Source organism: Doryrhamphus excisus, linkage group LG4, assembly GCF_037039965.1.
Source record: "Doryrhamphus excisus strain RoL-2023G ecotype Guam linkage group LG4, RoL_Dexc_Guam_v1.1, whole genome shotgun sequence".
In the NCBI taxonomy this organism is placed as follows: Eukaryota; Metazoa; Chordata; class Actinopteri; order Syngnathiformes; family Syngnathidae; genus Doryrhamphus; species Doryrhamphus excisus.
The window spans coordinates 8,338,558-8,362,803 of record NC_136360.1 but is presented as its reverse complement, the minus strand read 5'-3'; the positions used below and the strand labels follow the sequence as shown (position 1 = coordinate 8,362,803).

The window sequence follows — 24,246 nt, the reverse complement described above, 5'->3', positions numbered from 1 at the left end:
ATTCTAACTACATTTATAGGTATATGGATTTGGTGTCATTTTCTGTCATGTTTTCTTCATAGCAAAAGCAAAAAAAGCTTTCTCTGTTTGAATGCGGTCGGATTATTGAGCTGCATAAGCAAAGCCTATTGAATCGCGCCATTTCTGCTGAATTTGGAATTTTCGCAGTAAGACAGTCACTTAAAACTTTTTAAAAGATCCTGAGGCTTATGCAACAAAGTCAAGTGGTAAACTTAAAAAGATGTCACTGGCCCCGGGGGTGGGGGGGATTGGTTGTCTGTCAAGACACGGGATGAGCCTCGGCCCAAATGAAGGTTGTTACTGGTGCCGAATGCAGTCCAATAACCATCAGACGGCATCTGTGGAATAAGTGTTTAGAAAACAAAAACTTTTTCAAAGGCCAGGTGTGCTCTAGCGCCACAAATTTGCCCATTTGGAATTCGCATGAGAGCACCAATCATGGGAAATTGAAACTTGGAAGAAGGTTTTATTCTCTGAGAAAGAAAATATCACCTTGATGGTCCTAATGGCTTCCAATGTTACTGGTATGACAAGGAGATCCCATTTGAGATGTTTTCCACACAGCACAGAGGAGGGGGCGCCATAATGATGTGGGTTTTTCCCTTAAATGGAACAACAGAGCTTCAGGTTGTGCAGGGGCGTCCAACTGCAGTTGGCTATGCGGAGATGTTGCAGTGGTCATTCCTCATGACTGAAGGCCCTCATCTGGTGGTAATGACTCTTTTTTTCACCAGGACACCTAAGTTCACATTACCAGCCTAACAAAGACCTTTTTCCAGAGGGATTAACCTCACTCTTTTGGACCATCCTGGGTGTTCCTTTAATCTAAATGCAATTTACAGCTCCATTCCCCAATCCATATATTTGGGGATGGATGGTAAGGGAAGTTTGCAAAATTAGACATATATACATATCCACATATACACATTGTGTCCTTTTTTCTAGTAATTTACAACTTTTTCTCATAGTATTCATCCATCCATTTTCTATACCACTTATCCTATCATAACATTCATACCAATGGACAATTTTGAGTCGCCAATTAACCTAGCATGTTTTTGGAATGTGGGAGGAAACCGGAGTCCCCGGAGAAAACCCACGCATGGGGAGAACATGCAAACTCTACACAGATGCCCGAGCGGGGATCAAACCCGGGTCTCCTAGCTTTGTGGTCTGCACGCTAGCCGTCTCATAGTATTACTTATATCTAATATGTAATTATGTAGCTTTAGTCATACATTATAAATTGTTATCGTTAAAAAATTTCTTCTTTATACTATTTTTTGTCTGAATTTGCAACTTTTTAATATGTTTCTTATAAAATTTGAGACTTTTTTGTAGTAATTTACTACTTTTTTATTTTATGACTTATTTATTACAAGTAATATTGAACTTTTTTTTTTTAAAGGCAAGTTTATTCTCCATCCAGCCATCCATTTTTTCCGTTCATCTGAGGTTGGGTCGCAGGGAACCTCAGATTCCCAAAAATTGTAAAAGGTCATGTTCCGAGAAGGTATTTTTTTTAATATGTGAATGTATTCTTGCATTTAAAAAATTGGAACATGACCTTTTACAATTTTGTCGTTAATATTGCAACTTGTTTTTTTAAAGAATGCGTTATTCTTATACTATTATGAATATTGATTGTAAAATTTACATCTTTATTTATGTAAACATTATTATTACACATTATTCTCATAATGTATGTTTTTCCAAATAATTAAAACAATCAAAATGATTTTTTTTCTCGTGATTTCTCCTCTGTTTACTTTTTTGTAGCATTTCAACTTTGGTATGGTAATTTTATAACTTTATTTTTGCCGGTATGGCTTCAATACTCTTTTGTGCTTACAGTATGTCTCCTTTAGTTGCAGTGGGAAGCGTAACGAACATTTATGTCAATCTGATATCATCTTCCACCCTTCTTCCTGTAATATTGATGCTAACCAGACGAACAGAATGATGGGGCGTTTTGCAGGTGGTTTTGCTGACGAGCGACAGAAGCGTGCATGTTTACACCCTTATTGACACTGATTTGTTTTGACAAAGGGAGCGGTGTAACAAAGCCCAGCAAATATATAAACAGCGTGTGCGCTGGGAATAAAGCTTCAGTGAACGTGCTTGACTGTATCACAGCCTCCATGTCGCTCCGGCACCTTCAAGTGGTACAACCATACCGCTCTTATACCATCCTCATGAATATTTCATGCCCCGGAAATAATATTTAGAGTTTTTATGCGGCTACACTTGGCATGGAGTGTGCTGTATGACTGGAATTATGCATGCGACACATCTTTAGTCTTTTTTTTTTGCTGAAAGATAATACTGTCTCTGAAACAGAGGTGCTTAATCCCGCCGTTTCCGAGTACACCTCAGCTCACCCTGCTCCTGCTTGGCACTGCTGAATTATTGAAAGAAAGACACGAAAGTTAATTTGCAGACTGTCTGCGCTTTAGCTGCTAAGCATGGCTGAGATGCCCTTGTCTCTGGAGGCAAACTAAGGGAAAAAAGGGGATACGGTATAGGGACAGCCTGGGGGCTAAATGTCATGTGTGGTACCAGCAGAAGAGAAGATTTCTTGATGTGGGGGCAAAGTAGTCATTTGGAGAAGGAAAGGAAACCAGGGCTCGAGTTAGCGATACAGTGTGAAGCTACACTGATTGGATTGTGGTTCTTGGAGTCTGGATCGAAACATTAGCATTACAGCTAGCCAGTGGAGTTGACCCACCTATTTATCTATCCACAATTCTCTGTTCTTCTCTCCAAGCTGTCATTGATTGGTTGTCAAGAACATGTTGTTAAAGGATAACCCAAGACTAAAAAAAAAGGTTTGACCCACAATTCTATGGCCTTTTTAATGATGTTCTAACAGTAAACATTTTCCTAAGAGCCTGTTTATGCGGACCAAACAAGGAAAGCCTATCACCTCCCTTGCTTGTTTGCTTCTTTTTGAGGCACCCAAACACGTTGAGGCACCAACGTCACGTGAAGTTGGTGCTTTTCATGATGGCATGAAGGAAAACCAACCTTCCCCATGGACATCATACCACGTCCTCTTTATGCCATCCGTACATTTTTTTAAAAGCTTCGCTACACATAAAAAAGAACATCCTGGAGCTCTGACAACATCCTTTGGTCAGTTCCAGCTGCAAGTTTGAGTATTTCATTTTTCTTCTGTTGTTGTTGTTTAAAACATGAGTGAGTGTAATGTTAGGGGGGGCTAACATTTTTGTCCTTTGCCACACCTTATGATTGAAAATAGCTTTATTCTCAAAATAGTACAAATGATTTGGTCATATAGGACATTTACCTTTTTCTCACACAATTTATTACATTCCACCTTAAGTAGTTCACACATTTTTCTATTTTTTATGCTGGATAGGTGCAGATTCTGGAAGAACTATAAAGATCTGTGTGCTGGTTATTGTGTGTAGCTGCTCTGTAGGAGTTCACAACTCAATACAAAGGGCCGAAAATTTAACATAACAGGTCCCCTTTAATTTGTATTTTTTTCATGGAACACTACAACATCGTTCTTGTAATTTGCTGATATGACGTACTTTGTATATATGTACTTTTATTTCCATTAGCCACTAAGGGAAGTTGGAGCCTGGTAAAATAAATTCATTAATTCATTCATTTTCTACCGCTTTTTCCTCATGAGGGTCGCGGGGGTGCTGGAGCCTATCCCAGCTGTCTTCGGACGAGAGGCGGGGTACACCCTGGTCTGGTCGCCAGCCAATCACATGTTTTTGGAATGTGGGAGGAAACCGGAGTACCTGGAGAAAACCCACGCATGCACGGGGAAAACATGCAAACTCCACACAGAGATGGCCGAGGGTGGAATTAAACCCTGGTCTCCTAGCTGTGAGGTCTGGGCGCTAACCACTAGACCGCCGTGCAGCCCGGTTAAATAAATAAATAAATAAATAAATAAATAAAGTGCAGGATTATTTATTCATTTGCTTCCTAAACTATTACAATTCGGGATTGGCTGCACAATGGGCTAGTGGTTAGCATTTTGGAAATATGGGCAAAACGGGTTCAAATCTCTGTGTGGAGTTTGCATACTTTCCTGGTGTGTGCATGAGATTTTCTACTCCAGCTTCCTTCCACATTTCCACATTGTTTGTCTATATGTGTCTAGAGTGTACCCTGCCTCTCACCCAAAGTCAGCTGGAATAGGCTCCAGCATACCCCGGTGACCCTGATGAGGAATAATCGGCATAGATAATGAACAAATGAATGCAGGCTTCGCTACATATCTGAAAAGCCATCAGACAGCTCCAGACGTGAACCCTGAAACTATGATTCTCCTTCAGTGAATAGGCTAACTTAGCATGATGTTGCTGTTGTAATGTGAGTGTAATGTTAGCACTGTAGTTCATATTGTGCTGATCACATACAATTAGGTGAACCCTGGTCAGGCTTGCATTTCCAAGCCTGTGGCTTTTAGTGGACTCGGTTTATTAGAAGTGTGTTTCTTATGGCAGCTGATGAGACGGACCTGCAATATGTTCCTAGTCCTGTTCCTCTTCCTTCTGCTGTGGTCCTGTAGTCCTCCTCCATAATGTCTTCTGTGAATGTGTGACTTCACACCTTTCAGTCCACTCCAATTCTGTGCTGGCATTTAAGTTATTTGTCCATTTTTCTTGAGTACTTGACTCTGCTCTTCATGCCGCTCTCACATTGTTGTTGTTAGCAGCCTCTGTGCCTGAACAGCAGCGTTCCAGACTCCGCAGGGACATGGCCGAGTGCCACGGATGCTCTTTAGCTCTGAGCTGGAGAGCTTTACAGCGTCCATTTACAACCCGTCCTTTGTGTGTATGATCTTCATGCTGTCAAACCTTGTTGATGCCAGCACCCTACACTAGTTGTGTGCATTACATTGCCCTTTTTATATATTGGAACAATTTAAATAAACATTGCTTCCATTCAAAGCATCTTCATGCACTCACTACACTTTTAGCGTTTTAGTACGCAGAGTACAAAGTACCAATACTATATATGGGTCAGTACAAACTTACTGTATGTTGTTGTATATGGCACAATGCTGAGAACAGCATTATAATTTATCCCAAATTCATTAATTTCTATCATTTCCCCTAAATTCATTCATTTAATATTATTTTATGAATAACATAGTGTCTGTTATCATTTACACTGAATTAATTCATTTATTATTGTTAAATATATAATTTACCCTGAACTCCTACATTTCTTATTATTTAATGAATAACACAGTGTCTGATATCATTTACTCTGACTTCATTTATTTATAATTGTTTGTTAAGGCACTATGGGTATTTAAGCACTTACTCATTTGCAATGTTTATGTCAATTTCATCTCTTCTATAGTCTATTTCTCTACTCATAATACAATGTGATCATTCTTTTTACTCCTGTACATTTATTCCGTATTGTTATCCACTCAAGGTATTCCTTATCATCATCAGATGTGGTAGGCATAAATAAGCTCTGCTTCTTCCTACTTGCTTTCGGACATGCTGAATTGTGAAAGTAATGTACTAACTTGGTTAACCTAAGCTGTTGCCATTGTTGTAAACTTACATGTCTTTTTTTTTTGTCTGTATTTTGCAGGTTAGCTTTATACGTCTATGAGTATTTGCTGCATGTCGGCGCACAGAAATCAGCACAGACCTTCCTGTCAGAGGTAAGACATCCCTTTACATCTTACATAAGTCACAAAACAGTTTGTACATAAACAAGCAGACAGTGTCCGCTTGACTCCTTGTTAATTTGCGCTAATGTAAACATGGTGTCGGTTCAGCTCCTTGATATGATTACCCGCCCTTCATTATTACTCCTAATTTGTAATAAACGCTGCGTAATTGGATCACTTTTGACACGTTGTGAGCACGCGTTGTTGTTCACTTTGTGCTATGACATTTAAGACGCTAAGCCAGCCGTCCTCCCCCCGTCAAGTTAAATGGAATGTGCGCTATTTGAAACCATTCCAAGCAAAAGTAACCATTTGTCTGCTGGACTGATTAGAGTCTTATTAGATTTAAAACCTTTAATGTGTTGCATCCTCCTCCTTAATGGACGTTTCTCCTGCTAATGGTTCCACATCCAGCCCCCTAGTAGTGTAGCACATTTCTTTTGCATCACTTTTTAAATGTGTGCCTTTTAAAAAGTGCTATTTAAATCATGGTTTACTGGCTAACTTACTTCACCTACTGCCTTAATTTACCGTCATTTAATTCACTCCGCAATGCTTTATTACCTCAAGGGGAAACAAAGGACGAACAACATGGTTCGGCTTGGTAGTGACCTTGCGCCGATCGAAAGTATCTCGTAAAAGTGAGAACAACCCTCACATTTCATCCTGTCAATGAGCAAATTCTGTATTTTAGAGTAGTCGGTGTACAGCTTGTATGGCAGTATAGACTTGCTAACCATTGAAAATGATTGATTGTCTAAATCATTTCGTCTTGCCTAGAGTCATGCACGGCACTGTCTGAGGCTGCATGAGTGCTGCTGGCTCTGCGGTTCATTGCGAGGAAACATGATTTCCAATAGGCCTGTCAGGATCTATAAGTTAAATTATATTTAAAAAAAAAAAAAACCTTGACCGGCCTTAATAAATGTCCATGCATGTGTGTTTTGTTTTCCTTGGCTCTCTTTAGCACAGACTGGATGATGAGAGCGTTCATCTGTCTTTGCACGCTGGTGCGACAGTGAATGGAGAGAGTGAACCCTCCTCTCACATTCGTCCGTGTCTCAGTATGTTAAAGAAAAGCTAATATGAGTGTGTGTCTAGAAGCAAGTTGGCTTTGTGAGCAAGCATACGCAAACATGAATGAAAGCACAAAAAATGTTTTTTTAAGGAGAATGCCACATCCCCAGTGTGGTCATATTTCGGATTTAAACAGAATGAACACAGACGAACCGATATGGTGCAAACTTGTTTGCACACCTTAAACACAACCATCCTGTACAATTTTCCCAATTGTGAAAAAAAAAATTCTGGAGGTGCAGCAGAGCCTTCGTCCCGGCAATCTTGTTTGGTCGGCAAAGGATATAAGAGTGCAAAATGGTGCAGAGTCAGTTTTGTTCGCTATACTGTATGTTAACCCTTCTGTTTAGGAATAATACCCAGTGTTCATTATTTATTCAAGTATAGTTTTGTTTGGTCTCAAAAAATGTTGTCAATAAAATTAATTATTGAGAATAATTATCATTCAGCAAAATTTGGTATGGTAACATGCCTAAATACCAACATGTAATAGGTGGCATCCTGAGGTCAAATTTAGGCCGCATGGCAGTTGTCTTGATGACAAGGATGATGAGGAAGCTGAAGGTACCCGAGTGGCCAAGTATGTCTCCTCCAGATCTGAACCCTACTGAGCACCTGTTGGGCATCCCGAAGCGGATGGCAGGAAGGTGAGGGAGTGCAAAGTGTCAAACATCCACCGGGAATGTCATCCTGGAGGAGTGGAAGAGGATTCCAGTAACAACCTGTACAACTCTTGTGAATTCCAAGCCCAAGAGGATTAAGGCAGTACTAGGTAGCAATGGTGTTCACACTAAATATTCACACTTTGGGCATGGTCACTTTACACTAGGCTTGCTGACATGTGACTTTTGTCAGATACTACTGTAATGTTACTACTGTAATGTTGTGCTGTGTTGCTGTTCTGTATGAACAAGACCAACACGGAATATGGAGTGGTAGTTGAGCCGGTAATTTTCAGGCTTTGTTGGTAGTATCAGATGCGGGATGACAGCTGTGTGAAAGGGAAATAGTGCAAAGCTGGAGCAGGGTTGTAAAATGTAACACTTCAGACCCACCTCACCTTATCTGTTGCACTGAAACTGAAACTGTCTGTCTACACAGTTACAGCAATGTTCTGTGTAAAATGCAAAAATTATTGTGGGATCTTCTGTTGCTGCTCTGCAGGGTCTCTTGTTGAAAGAGGCTGTTAAATGAGTTTCTAGTGCAGCTGCTAGGCTTGTCACCACAGCAAATTTTGTTGGATGATAATTGTCGTTGTAATTATTGACAATAAACAATATTATTTCGAGACCATTTTTTCATTAATGTAATGATCGTATATGGCATAATGATGCAAGTACACTGTATCAAAAGCAATAAAATTTAATTTCTCAAGAGAATTAACACTGTCAATGGAATGTCAACAACTTTTAAATAAAAATAAATTAAACAACATAATAAAATATACAAAAAAAGACCAAAAAAACAACAATTAAAATAAAAAAACACAATCACAATATTTCTTATTAGGAATCAGTGTCACTTTTGTTATGGTCTGACTATTTTTTAAAAAAGCAGGAGACGTAACCCGGAAACACTGTGTCAATGCAGGTGTTATGCTAATTTGCATACACACGTCCTTACTTCACTTTTTCCAACATTGTGCATGGAATATGCTGTTTACGTTTTATGTGGTGTAACATTTTAGATGCAGAATTTGCACTGTTTTGTATTATTTATTTAATTGTCTTTCACACAAACTTTTTCATGTCACAAAATGGGCTCAAATTGACATCAAGTATTCAACACTGTTTCCTCTGCACGGTAGCTGAGTGCTTCGCGTATTGGCCACACAGTCAGGAAATCCGGGTATTGAATCTCCGCTTGGACATCTTTGTGTGGAGTTTGCATGATCTACCCTTGTGTGCGTGGGTTTTCTCCGGGTACTCCGGCTTCAATTAATCAAGGCAATATTTTCAAGTTCGTTTTTATTTTCGTGTGGTTAATTACTTTATTGATTATTGGGAGAGGACAGGTGTTTGCATTTACATGCATGCAGATTAATTTAAGGCTTATTTATCTGATTAATTGATGAATATCTACAGTATATGCAATGCACTGAAATTGCATGTGTTGGGCTGAAAAGAGTGAAAAACAACACTGGATGCTGCCATTTTAATTTTTACTCCAACGGTTGAACCCTACGGACTTCTTACAGGGTCAAGCAGGGGTATTGCAAAAACTGTATGTAAAAAGACCTACACCTTCAAGAACTAATGGTACTAAAAGTCATCACATTTTGTTCTGCCACTGTGTGTATCTCCCTGCCTGCCTTCATAGCTTTTATTCCCTCTCTCCCACACACACATAGATGAGATGTTTAAAAATGATTAGGGACCTTGCAGCTAGACTTGAAGGCACGCTCAGTTGCCCAGTGCACGTCTAATGAGAGCACTATTACCTGGATTCTCAATTAACCTCTGGTCCTTCCTCCTTGGTGAGGTGCTCACGCTTATAGTACATGCACACTCTCAGCTCAATGTGGGATTAAGAGCACACATACCGTATGACACTGAAGAAACTCAGTGCATGTTCCTTTCTAGCGATCTTCCAGTCATAGTTCATTCAGAAATTATTGTTCAAAAGCAATGCTTGTAGAGACGTATTGATTCTGTAGGTGAAACGTTCATGTTCCTCTGTATTCTGCTTGGCACCATTCTCAAATAACCGTCCGACTCACAGGGACTGTTGCTTGATGTCAAAGCCTCATGATTTTTGTGTTGCCTAAGGAAGCTGGGTCAAAGATCCCACTGATAATTGTTGGCTCCGCACAAAGCTCATCTTGCCATAAAAGAAGCCTTGAAAGCACCAACAACAACATATTATTGCTCAATTTGCAGCTGTTTTTTTGACAGAAACGGGTACCAGAAAGCTTAAAATGTTTGAAAATGAAGTAATACGCACTTCTTCTCTTCTGCTCTTGTCTTCCTCTCAGATACGATGGGAGAAGAACATCACGCTCGGGGAACCTCCGGGATTTTTACACTCGTGGTGGTGGTATGTATATGCTATCCTATCAAACTACTGTATGTCAACACAGAAAACCCCACACACAGCAGATCACGTTACTGTGAGTAAGAGTGCTTGTGATGAGCTGGAGGAATGCACAGAGGTGGTGGTGTAGGGAGGAGTTGGAGGAGGACAGTAATTGCAGGGAATGCTAAGTGCATCAACTCACATATGTTTAAGTGCTCCTTGCATCCCTGCAATTCACCGGTGAGCTCACTTCCTCTTCCTCTTTTATTTCCCAAACAGTTTCTTTACTAAGTGCACATTCAACACATAGCTCGACTCAGCACTGGCCAAGGAACGATAGCTAATTCCTGCCATTCTAAAGATGCCTGAGCATGAAGCTTGTGTCGTTGGGCGAGTGATTCAGTCGTTCTTAGCTTCTTTAAACAAGTGAGTGCCGAGGGAGGACACTCTTCACATTTCAACAACCATATTTATGACAGAATGTCTTCTCAAGGGACAATATTCATTCATTCATTCATTGATTTTCTACCGCTTATCCTCACAAGGGTCATTACAAATAAATGTGGACATGCTTTAGAATAGTCAGTGTACAGCTTGAATAGCAGTACAGATTTACTAGCCACTGAAAAAAAACTCAAAACACAGCCATTATTGACATTGACATTTAATTGCCATTAAAGAGCTTGCAACCCAAGTGAGTAGCAAAGTAGTAGAATTCAAATTATGAATGTAGTATTTTACATTGGTCACTAGGTTCTGTGAGACAAGCACCAGACTTGATCAGTGAAGGTTTCAATTATCTCACAAAAGCACAATTTATATATATAATAAACATAATAACAACACAAGCTACTGTTATAGCCATAACTCATGAGAAGCTAAAATGCATGACTTTAAACCCTCAGCGTCACTTCCTGTCCGCCACCCATTTTGATCCCAAGCATGCACCGGAACTCCGATTATATCTACTCTAATGGGTAATACCAGGGTAAATGTGGTCTATAATCATGTTTAAAAAGTATTACATGTAAACATGTTTCAATGCTGTAAGATTCAAAATTCAATTTATGAGAAAGAAATCAATTATCACCTGCGATAAACAAAGGATGACTGGAATACTTCCTTTCCCCATTACAGTGAATACCAAATGGCCAACAATTCTGAAGGAAATATGCTTTAGTCACAGGAAGCTAAATAACTAGTCAGTGAGACTTGTGGTTGCTCACTCTCAGGAAAACACTGCTCCTAATGTTTTGGCGGAGGATTGCAAATCATGTGCTCAGCCTCTGCCGAAGAGTTTTGAAAAGACAAATATGCCACCAGAAGGGTGGATGTTGTGACTACGCTGTAGTGCAATAAACATGCGGCTTAATTCATTCATTCATCCTCATCCTGTGTGTTGTGTCAGTGTGGAGCTTCTTGACATGATGGTCTTCTCGCAATTGGACAGTGCTGCTGATGAATAAAAGTGTGCTGTGGCTGTATGGATGTGTCCGGGATCTACGAGAGTGTGTTTGTGCGTGTGTGTGTGGATAGGAGGCTGATGATTAGCCGGTGGTGTGTAGCTGAGGGGCGTTTGTCTGGGCAGCACGTGGACGCACTTCGAGTAGGGGGTAGACAACCAAGTAAGGTGAAAGGGGGTGGGTGTCAAAGTCCTCTGTCCACCCATTGGACACCACCCCCCACACTCGCTCCCAAAACAAAAGCTCCAGATGGTAGCAAAGCCACCAACCTTCCTCCATCCCTCACCCCTTCCCCTCCTCCTCCTCCTGCAACCTTTGTCTGGAGGCCTGTCCTTTTGTTTACAACCCCCCCACCCGCCCCGATGGATTAACTCTTTTTGCATTTCAGGCTCTTTTGTGTTAAACAGCCAAATCTAAGACCCCGACCCCACTGTCACCCCCCCCAGCCCCATTTTCGTTGCACCTCGCTAGGTTGTTCTTCTCTGCACCACCTTTCTGAATGTCCTGTAGGACAGCACAGAGAGAAGATGGAGGGGGTGTTTTTTTTTTTTTTTAAGAATAAGACCATAGTAGGAAAGGGGGGGGGGGTGTTGTGGCGACTGAAGCTTTTGGTGGTGGTGGGGGTCACTCATCCACATCTGTTGTTATGGGTAGAGGGATAAAGAAAAGCCTCCACGAGGGCTGCAGGTGTTGATTGTGTCATTAGCTCCTTCTCTATTGGCCCATGCTCGTTGTCTCCTCCTTATCCCTAAAATCGATGGCTTTAACCAGTTTTCACTGGATGCCCGTTGAATTCTAAAACCACATACGCACACAGAATAATCCTATGGCAGCACGGGATTCTGTAAGTGCCATCACTCTCCGGTAATTTTGCTATGTATTGGTGGGAAAACAGGCGTCATTCACACTTAAATGTCACAAAAGAAGTTAGTATTTAGCATGTCATGTTGTTGTAATAAGCGTTACAGGCTAAGTGGTTGCCTTGGCGAAAGGGGATTGGATGTCATTGTCACTAACAACAAAATAACCCACAAAATTAGTATCAAGAAATGAACAAGTGGTCAATGGCTATTGGTCTCTAATATTAGCCCTTGCAAATATTAGCCCTTGTTGGCAGCCATGATTTTTCAATGAATTATTCTCAAATTTTACATTTGTGTGCTTGTCAGTCCCCTAAAGGTTTGCACCAAATTTTTTGGGGGAAATTTTTGCCCATCCTTCACAATCCTAATGTGAAAATGAACACATTTATTTCCCTTTTCTGTGCATTCTAGCGCGAGAAAACAAGTTAATATGAGCTCGCTGGTAACAGGCGTCATGGGAAATGCTTATCTATTTTGATGCTAAAGCCCTCAAAAAAACACCAACAGTGCCCATTTATATACCCGATTGTATATTAACCAAGCTACAGTGATATTATTATTGTAGCGGGTTACATGAGAAACTATTTTTATCTCACGGACTTACACAATTTGTCACTACTCGGGAGACTCAATGTCATTCACAGAAGGAAGAGAGGATACCTTGCTCTCAATTTTGCTACAAATACTTCACAAGATGCTTTTTCCTGAGGATTGGAGCACACGTATTGTGCTGGAAGACAGCCATCCCAACGAGAGTGGACATCGTAAGTGTTGTCGCCACTGTTGTTGTTGACAGAACTAGCATAAGTATGTGTATCAATGCGTCAAAATATGGCAAGATACTCCAATTATTACATGTTATCATCAGTGTACATGTTAATGCATGATCATAGCATGTATATCAAACGATGCAACGTTGTTACAGGGTATAATCGTCGATATATGTGTATCCCAATGACAGCATTGTAAGCTAGCTCATATTAACTTGTTTTCTCGTGTTATAATGCACAGAAAAGGGAAAGAAATTTGTGTTCATGTTTCACATTAGGATTGTGAATGATGTGTCAAATTCCAAAAAAAGTGCAGTTCCCCTTTAATAGCAACACAGCTATGTGGTGTATTGTCTGGAAAAACAATAGCACAAACAACACAGTCAGGAAGCACGTTTTGACAAATTGGCACCCTTTTGTGTGCGGGAGTTGACGAGTCGAACATTTAGCTTACCCAAACAAATATATTTAATCATGTGAAAAAAATGAACCCTTTTTCTTGTATTTAAAGAATTTTAAGATATAGATTTCTATTGCAGAAGTACTTTTTTGTGTGTCTTCTTAGAGCAAAATTAAGCCGTTATTATTACGCCACCCCCTGTACAGATGTGAAGGATTAACAGAATGCTAAGATAGCACTGACATGACATCTGCATGGAACACATGGACTGCACGTGCGACTCGCTGAGCATCCCATTTATTCTGATTATCTGTCAACATGGACACAAGAAGTTGTCTTCTGCTTTAGTGATGTCATGAACAGAAAGTAGCCATGTTTGTATGTTAAAATGAGTCTGGAATCACGCAAAACGGCTTACTTGTTAGCTGCTAGCTAGCTTCTAGCTAAAGCGGCAGAGACAGGATTATGGCTCAGACCTGCCAAGCTGAGCGTCTGGCTTTGTTTACGTGCCTTATTATAGCGAAAAAGCCCATTGTAACCGCTGGCTTTGTCGGGGCCCAGTTAATTGCAAATAATTATCGTGATGGCATTTAATTTCAGTAATTGTCTTTTTCTGGACGTCTGGACTGGTTAATCCTTTCCGGCTCTGTTCGGGATTCAACATGAGGGTTCAGTTTTAACACCAGCTCATGTTATTTATGTTTTCAATAAAGACATTAACTAATATAAAAAAGTAAAATAAATCTAATTACATAACAATAAATATATTCAAATGAATGAAATAATAAAAAAAATGAAGACATGAACCAAAAATCAAAACATGTTTGAATAACCTCAAGATGAATTTGAAGTTTCTCCTGCTTGGTCATGAAAAGAGAAGAAAATCCCCCAAATAACAACGCTTACCGCCCTCAATACCAACACAGATTGGAATGATGAGATAATTGGATAGAACATGTCGCGTTACAAAGAATGATGTCTTGTAGATAGCTGATGTTAATTATTCATAAATGTTGATGTAACAGATAACCAGTTACAGATAATAAACAGTGACTGCAGTATGTTCGTTTCGCTTGGAATGTTGTGCCACTGGCGGCTGTTTGTAACCAATAGTGCAGATGTGTGCAAAGTGCAGCCCACGGGCCATTTTTGGCAACAGAAAAAAATGAAAAGAACAGCACTTTTATGAGAATAAAGTTGAAATACTAAAGTCATAATGTTAATATGAAAAATTGTAAGGTTATGACAAGAAAAATGTACATGCATAACATTGTAATGTTATGAGGGGAAATATTAGTAAGAACAAAAATAATACATCTGCAAACTTTGGAAAATTTGGTTGGTAAAAGTTGTGATATAACATAATAAAGTCAAAATATTAAAAATGACAAGAAGATATATTTGTAAAAAATAAATATTTGAAAAACAACTGTAAAAATTGAAGACTGAGCAGTGGGGAAAACGTAACGATACATTTTGTCACCCAAAGCTGAGATGCTGGCTGTTTTTTCTTTAAATATATATATGTATAACTTCTTAGCATATCTACTAGGGTTGCTTTACAAACTGTAAAATATCAAATATTCTTTCATTTTAATTTATGTGGCCCTTGCAGCGAGAGGTTTGACCACCCCTGCAACACTGAAAATTGGAAAATTGTCCTATGCAGCGGAATAGAGATGCAATAAATAATCGATTCATGGATAACCCAGTTAATCAACAATTATTTTGGATAGTGACCAGTGAATTTATTTAAAGAGATATTGTGACAAGGGAGTGATTCAATATTAATAAATGCAATATTTTTGTAGTTGGCTTTTCAATTTTTTTTAAACCATATTAGAGCCCCATATACATTAAATAACACCCCTATAGTCACCTTTACACTTGTAATTTGTCTTGTTTACACTACATTGCACCACACTGATGCACAGACTAAGGGATCACCGCAGCGACTTATACCAAGCTACGGCGCTAACTAGCTAGCTTCTAATAGTGATGAAGAAGAACAAAATAAAAGGTACGTCCTCCACATGAAATGGGAGAACCCTTTTTCACTCTGACATGCCACGCACTGTTGTATCCACAGTTTTGTAATGTCTCATCAATGTAATATTACATTCAAATACTTAATTTTTGAAAAAATAATGGTAGAGCGATGTTCGACCTGCGATTTAGTGAGGGACAACCGTATTTAGGCAACACTTGTCTATGTCTAATTTCAATCCTACCTACATTTGGTGTTCTCAGCATCACTGAATGGCAGCTGTGTGGTTCGAGCAGTCCAAACACAAGCTGGAGTAATTCTGCACTTGATCAAACATACTTAAGACACGCAGTGATTTTTGATATGACTTAAGACTTGAAAACATGATCGTAGTAGTACTATCTAGTATTCATTCATTTTCTACCGCTTTTTCCTCACAAGGCTCGCGGGGGTGCTGGAGCCTATCCCAGCTGTCTTTGGGCGAGAGGCGGGTACACCCTGGACTGGTTGCCAGCCAATCACAGGGCATATATAGACAAACAACCATTCACACTCACATTCATACATTCAATTTGGAGTCGCCAATTAACCTAGCATGTGTTTGGAATGTGGGAGGAAACTGGAGTACCCCGAGAAAACCCACGCATGCACGGGGAGAACATGCAAACTCACTATCTAGTATCTACTACACAAATTCACTACTCCCTGAATCGGCACTTAAAGCATCACGGTAACTATAGTTCTTTTAGACGGATCATTATTTAATCCGCAGAGTTCAAATCGTGTGAAAAAAGTAGCTGTTCATAGTTAGGAATTTACAGCATATCAGTGTATAATAAGTCATGATTTCTACAAAGTGACGCCATATTTGCATGTTTATGCAGAGAGAGAGACGCTCAGGTCATCTGTTCAAATGATAATATATTTCAGACTTCCGAGGCCAGGAGATGTTGCCCTTAAATCCCCTTCCTCCTTTGTCCCCCTCCCATATGGATATACCTGCTTGTGTGTCTTTTTTGGTAACAAACTCGTCCCGTTTCATTTCCCCGAAAGCTGATTGGATTTGCGATGGTCGTGCCTTCCCTCGCCGTGCCGTGCCTCGTCTCCGGCGGAGCAGCAATCTCTTTAACACCGACGGAGAGATATGATAATGTACACTGGCTTTATTGTCAAGTGACAGAGAGGAGACACAACCCCTGATGCACACATCTGCCACACCAACACTCGCAGACACACACAAACGCACGCCGTATGTGCTCGTCAAACTCTTTGTCTAGAGGGCACCCTTGTGCTGGCAGAACGCCTGTGGGCACCGTCTTTGAATCTTTAAATACTCGAACAACGCTTCTTCTAGTGTAGCTCACATTGTCAGAAGTCTCAGAGGTTGCTGGTTTAGACGGAAGTGTATTGTTTAGACTTTTTATTTCTTCATCTGTGATATGCCAGCCTTTGTTTCAGATATATAACATGTCATCATAATGGTGAATCAAGAACAAATAATTTGTGTGTTTTCCATTTCAAAACCTGTTTTTTCGTACCAAATAATGGAAATAGAATACAAACCGAAGTCTTTACTTTGATGCACCTCCCAATTACTATTTAATAGTGCCATCTTAGCTAATAGAAACAACTGAAAATACTCCAAATAATCCACAAAGTCAAAGCCCACACTGTGTGGCTCACTCACACTGCAATGCATGTACGTGTCATATATTTACCAGTTATTTACCAATTATTAATGATAATGGTAAAAATAACATTGTAGAAATAAACACAAAGTCAAACTGCATGGTACGCTAGCTACCCCACACACGGGCACAAGCATGCATCCCATAATTAATAAGATAACCCACCAGTTATTAAAGGTAACCTCCATCTTACACAATAGTAGGTAATAAACAGAAAACCTGGAAATCATCTCCCAAATAAATTGCCCCCCCCACCCAACCCATTAAATTAGTATGGAAAAGAAGTAAGACCAGCCGAACTTAACAGCTACTTCAGCTCATCTAATGTAATAATTAAGGCTCCCCGTTTAGAGTAAGACCTCTGTGGCCCCTGGAGCAGTGGGACTGGTGCAAATGAACAAATATCATCACGGCTGATTGGCCACTAAGTAACATCATCGCAGCTGATTGGTCAATACCGAGGTTGTAAGGGCAGACCAGGTGGGACATGAAGTGACCTTTCCTGCTTTTGTGTGCAGGCAGGTATAGAAGACTATATCTTTGTAGTGTTGCATTTATCCCCAACGTTCCATTTTTAACATTTAGCAGGGAAATGGAGGTCAACTGAGTCTGTATTATATATAATTGAGTTGCATCTGAGAAGATTTATATTAAGTTATTTTTCTTTCAAGGTTGAGGGTGTTTTTTCGAGATTTTGGGTACTTATACTGATACTTGACCTTAGAATTGGCCAAAAAAGTTATATTTACGATCCATCCATTTTCTACCGCTTATCCTCATGAGGGTCGCGGGCGTGCTGGAGCCTATCCCAGCTGTCTTCAGGCAAGAGGCGGGGTACACCCTGGACTGGTCGCCAGCCAATCACAGGAGAATCACATATAGACAAACAACCATTCACACTCACATTCATACAAATTGGAGTCACCAATTAACCTAGCATGTTTTTGGAATGTGGGAGGAAACCGGAGTACCCGGAGAAAATCCACGCACGCACAGGAAGTACATGCAAACTCCACACAGAGATACCCCGAGGGGGGGAATCGAACCCAGGTCTCCTAGCTGTGTGGCCTGTGACTCAATAAATGTATCACATATAAGTAGTTGTGACTTAGTTTTTTTGTCATCATTTAGTCCAAATTATTAAATTTCAAATCATAGAAAATAAAAATAATGAAAATGAAAAATCTATCAAATAAAATGTGTATTTGTGAATTGTTTTTACTTGACTTGAAATAGAACATTATAGACATTCAAACAATAAGATGACAAATTGTTCAATGTCGGTATTAGATTAACTTTGATCACAGTTTATAAAATGAAATGGAATCCAAGCCCTTCTTATCCCTTCGGTATACAAAAACGCTTTGCTGGAATTGTTTATTTTCTGCTTGATATCTTTGACAATTGCCATTTTATTAAGTGACTGATACAATATCTCTTTAAATACATTATCTTTTACTTCAGCTTGTGTTCCTGGTTGGTGTGAAGGAAACATGGAACTCTTGATTGCACTCAAGCTTTTGATGAATAAGAACTTAAGAATGCATAAGATGATATTGACATGAGCGTCCCAGTGCGGCTGATGATGGTCTTGTGTTTTGTGCTGCTATTATTAAACTCTGCTTTTATCTGCACGTAACAAAAAGGTGCACTGTAAGCGTGATCCTGTCCCACTTTGTTTGGTTGTCTGCTACTGTTTTTGTCAAAGTGACACACAAAGCAGAACAAAAACCAAAGCCTTGATGACACACACTTTGTACCATTAAAAAATAATAAATAAATAAAAAAAAGTTCTTAATACCACATTTGCTTGCATGCAAACTAAGACTGGGTTCACATTCTGGTCCAGACTGAAAATTAAAAAAGGCCACTTTTATCTTGGCAGGGCTATTACCGTTTTGCCATGCTATTTATTATGCATTTCCTGCTCATATGGTTCTTTTAGTCAAATGTGAATGCATTCATCTGAACCCTGGTGTGCTCCAAACAGGTGGCCCAAGACCGCTTGAGAGACAGGTCTCAGTCCACTTGATTAACTCTGGTGTGGTTTTATTCACTTGAGCTCGAATATTAACTCTACAATGACTCTACAACACATGGAGTTATGTTAAAATGACATACAGAATACAGAAATGAGAAATATGTAAAGGCTCTGTCCGTCTGTGATATTTAATAATTTAGTCTGCATCTGTCCAAATATTTACATCAGATGGTGGCAAATTCACATTTTCTTGGCCATGGACGGTAGACAGAACAGAATGTATAATGTCTCAATATATCTACATCTGATAAAGTATGAGTAACGTCTTCAGCTTCCTGCACATCAAACGCCTGAGTAATGGCTGGTCTAGGAAGTCACAAATACTTGCTCTTTTGTTTACCTTTTTATGACGTCATCCTTGCGCTTCACTCTCCAGGCATGACTCAATTTACGGGCAATCATTCTATTAGAGTAGCTGTGATTGCACCATGGTCTGTTTTAAAACTATTTTTGCATCGGTATTACTTTAGAATACTATTATTGTGGACTAGTGTCACACTTCCGCTTGCGCAACAGCCATGGAAGTCTACAAAGGGTCAGACTGAAAATGGTTCGCTGTGTAAAGCTGAATGTGCAAAGTTCGGAATGTATGTCAACGTCTAGATACATATGTAAACTAGCTAAATATGAATAATAGAGTCTATAAAACGTACACCTTAATTTATCAGATGGAATGAGCCCAAAAAGAAAGTGTCTCTCTACCCTGCTGTGTCCCTGTGTTGGTGGTGTTCTTTAAAAGTATATTTTAGAAGCTTTTGTAAATGTGAGCTGGTATATATAACAGAATATAAAAATAACTACTTATTTAATGGAGCATACTGCATTTTGGTTTGGGTTATTTGAGTTACGTCACATACTGTATAATGTTAGGCAAGCTGCCCAACCAAGTCCTTACTTCATAATAATAAGTATCGATTGTACATGTTTTTATGAATGCATCCTTAGATTGGAGTAAAGCAGCAATTAGCCAGTGTTCAGTATTAAACATGTTTCTTGTTCTGTGTACACAGCGTATTCTGGGACCTCTACTGCGCCGCCCCAGACCGGAGAGAGACATGCGAACATTCCAGCGAGGCCAAGGCTTTCCATGATTATGTGAGTCAACCGAAACAATCTCCCCCATCCTCCTACCTCACCAGAGTCGTGGTCTCTTATCTTGGCACAAGCTTCTGTTCTCTCTGTGGTTGCACTGCTGGTTTCATATTCGGGATGTCTGTCTGTGCATGTCTGCTGTGAACCGGATGTTGTAAAAAAATGCATCTCCTGGGTATTGTGTGTGCTGATATTTAATAATAATAAAAAAACCCTATATATGTCCATCCTTGAATGTTAAATAGTCCTAATAGGGAATCCTCATGCCGGTCTATCGCTTTTCACATCAGTCGCTTTTACCTCAGCACTTCCTCAAACACTGACCTCTGACCCCCTCGGGTCTGAGAGGAAGCGTCGGCCTCTGATGAAAGGTCACGGCGCGGCTCGTCTATTTATTGGTCCGCTCGCAGCTCGGGCAAAAGGTCAAAGCGCACGAAGCAGCTGGCTGATCACACAAGCACATTAGCGCGGGCACAATATGTACACACATCAAGTAAGGCGAGACGGGGTTTGCTGGTTGTGGCCGCAGGGGCTGGATGGCAGTGATAAAAGGTCGGGGTCTTGGGTCCCCTTGACCCTGTCATCTTCTGAAGAGTTGTAGTCAATCAGTAACCTGCCCCTCTCTCTCTCTCTCTCTTACACACACACACACACACACACACCTCACATACAGCGTATTGTCTCATGAATACACTACAAATGATGATTTGATGCTCAATCTTGTTGTGTTGCTTTGCACTGTGTAGTTGATACTTACTCTCTTACTTGGCTACATTACATTGATGACTTGTTGCTCTTAATTAATCCATCTGTGTTGACCAACACTTCAAATCTTGGTCCACCATGTTATTATTGCAGTCGTCCCTCTCTACATTATAGTTTATTAATTATTAAATTATTATGAAATGCTATTTCTTGTTTGACAATTACATATTATTAGTAAAAAATATACATATTGAAAGTCAAGTTCCATGGAGTATTCTGGTTACTCTGCATCAGTAATATTATTTTGATGAGAGATGACATTTCATTAGATTACCTTCACACTGCAGGTAGTCAGCCATGGCATGTCCGACATGACATAGCGGGAAAAAAAAGTTATCCTCCTCTTCTATGTGGAAGTGGTACGTTTTTGGCGTCTTACTTTATCCTTCCACCTCACTTTGTTTGAAACCCTTTCTTAAGTTTAGAATAAATAAATTGGAGGCAAACTGGCTAACTAGCTTGGTAGCATGCTATGATTAAAATGGTGAGTGAGTCTTGGGTTTTGGCCTGACTGATGTTCAGATTGCGAGTCGCAAAAACTCACCACACCATGCAACGTGCACGTCACCCAAATGCCACACCAAACTAAAGCTTTTTAAGGCAAAACCCTAGCAAGGGGTTTTGTCATGGCATGTTGTGTATTTGTCATGGCATGTTGTGTCGGGAGCAAAACTGTCACTCTCACAACAACAGGTAGCCGTATTTTGGCTATGTGAAGGGAAAGTGGGAGCGAAGGTGATCGGCATATTCTGATACCATCACCTTCACTTCCACTTTCCATTTTTGTGTGTATATGTGTATGTGCACACACACACACACACACACTATATACGTATATGTATGTATATTGGGGATTTGTGTATGATTGCGTCCTGTCATTTATCTTTTTGTTTATAAAATATAGTAAAATGGGCATATTGCACACATGCTTGCATGGTTATTAATCAACAGATTAATTTGATTAAAATTATTACTCATTTGCCAGCCCTATTTTATGTATCATGGACATGAGTGGCCTGCTGCAAAACGCTTGTTTTGAATGATGTCAGTCACGTGCTGTGTTTGTTGTGACTCTATTATGATTAGAACATGAAGTCATACAAACCCCACAATAGGTCGCACAATCCTTTTTAACATTAGGTCAGTCATCAGGTTAGTTGATGTAAATGAGATTGCTGTGTGGATAGTCTATATTTTTAACCTGAAATGGATTAAAGGTGCTATTTTTACACATTCCATTCAGGCTATATTAGCTTGGAGCCCGTTCTGTCCGACTCTTGGATGAGCTTTGACAGCAAAAGTGTGAGCACTTGTCAGCCTGAACATATTACATTTGTTGATGCGTGTTGTGTGTGTATGTGTCGACGCTAGCTGACACGTGTGTACGTGTGCCTGCCTTTGTGTGCATGTGTTGGAACACCATAAGATTAATTACATGGTTAATTAAACCTAGTAGTTAATTAAATCTGACAACTGTGCCTAATTAATCTAAATGCCATATAATTTGCTACACCTTTCTCCAGAGGTGGGCCAGCTGGATACCTGCATGTCAGCGCTTTAATGGCCGGTTGACCGTCAGTTGAGACCCAAGTTTAAGTGGGGAACGCTGTTATTGGAATTAAAAGGATTTTACAGGATGCCACTTGACCTTCTGAAGTTGAAGAAACTGTCTGACGGAGTCAAAGCCATTTTATCTCTAAGGTTAGAACATTTGGTGCTGCTTTTAAGGACCTGCTGCAAAGATGCTAGTCAAAGATTGTTGATGTGACAGGAGCGACCTGATGTTTTTAAAGACTCATTGCAGAAACGATAGTCTATACATTATAATGTTCTATACATTATAATGATTTCTTTGTGCTCGGACCTTTAACCCACAGAGTCAATCCAAAGTGTGTGTGGAAAGCTCACGTGCCTGTTGAGAGCGTTTGTGTGGTGCAGAAGGAGATTGTCAGGGTGAAGAAGGGTCTGTCTGCCTCTGATTAACTCCCATGTCCCCGTAGAGCGAACGGCCCGATCGAGCCTCATTCACGGCCGCCTTCCCCCTCCCCCTTGCTGATAACAGCTCCCTTGGTCCCCCTGCATCACATAGCGAAAAACAACATAACTCCCGTGAGTCGCACATGCAAGCACACTCTGCAGGAAGATCAGCATGAGGTACGCATGATTCAGTGAAATTGATTTGTTTATGTTTTATGAGGTAGTAATTGATGACCTTTGGACAAGCTGTGATAAAAGAGCTGTGCATTGGCTTGTGCTCCAAATTCTTCGGAAAACATTCATTTTCTACCGCTTATCCCCGCGAGGGTTGCGGGCTTGCTGGAGCCTATCCCAGTTGTCTTCGGGCGAGAGGCGGGGTACACCCTGGACTGGTCGCCAGCCAACAGACAAACAACCATTCACACTCACATTCATACCATAAGACTTACGGATAACTAGTTGCTCATCCCCACCTGTGCCCCTACAAATATATTTCGATGGCGCCCATGTTTTTCACACAATTTTGCTCAAATTTTATGCACATGTGCTAGTCAGTGCCCTAAAGGCGTATACCAAATTTCCTGCCGAATGAGCAAAACACACTAACAGTGTTTTGTAACACAAATTGAGCTGTGCAAGAGTCAAGAAAGTCAACCCGACTTATGAGGATCCAACTTTGGGGTTTAAAAAACACAAGCAACACAGTAGTAGTTTTGTGTGCAGTGGTTCAGGAGTCGAAGAGTTAGTTTACATACTGTAAACAAATACATAGTCAGCCCATAACTGTAATTTGGTTGCTAGGCAACAGTGTTGGCAGCAGTGTTGGCTTGCCACATCTTACTCAACGCTGCCCTACTGGCACCCTTTGAGTGAGCGGCGATGTTGATGTTGCGGACCCACCAGTATAGGAAAGATAATGGCGTATAAAGCACTAATCCTCAAATCTGGGGATGGGTTGACGGCTAATCCAGGGGAATGTGGTGGGATTGGAGCCCTGGACGCAGGCCCGGAACCACAGGCCTGTGGCGAGCTGGATCGCCGGGCGGATTCACCCCTGCAACATCGTCATGCGAACACTTGTGTGCACGCCACACACTTGTAGAGTATGCAAGCTATTGTTTCATAAAGAGCTTAAACGCGTGCACCTCTGTAAAAAATAATTGAAGTGGCCTCTCTTGTCGTCTTAAGTGTTGTTGTCTTTCTGTCAATCTGCCTCGTTTTTAGCTTTTATTCACGTTCAATTCCCAGTGGAGATTGTAGGCATTGTCGCCCTCTTTTCTGGAATTCTTCAAAAACACTTTGCTGAGGAATTGCCTTTGATTACTTTTGTGCTCAGCCAATATGAATGATTAAAAGATGCCATAAAGAATAGCATCCACAAACACACATTAAAAGCTTGCAGAA

At 40.3% G+C, this 24,246-nt stretch overlaps 1 protein-coding gene across 2 annotated transcripts in view; it reads left to right on the top strand.

Moving 5' to 3' along the window:
* ssbp4 (single stranded DNA binding protein 4) overlaps positions 1-24,246 on the top strand; it is an 82,888-nt gene that overhangs the window by 7,215 nt on the left and 51,427 nt on the right. For both annotated transcript variants that reach the window (XM_058072295.2, XM_058072296.2), the window contains exons 2-4: positions 5,623-5,695; positions 9,756-9,817; positions 20,019-20,103. In XM_058072295.2, the coding sequence (XP_057928278.2) occupies positions 5,623-5,695; positions 9,756-9,817; positions 20,019-20,103 (220 nt within the window). The remainder of the gene's footprint in view (positions 1-5,622; positions 5,696-9,755; positions 9,818-20,018; positions 20,104-24,246) is intronic.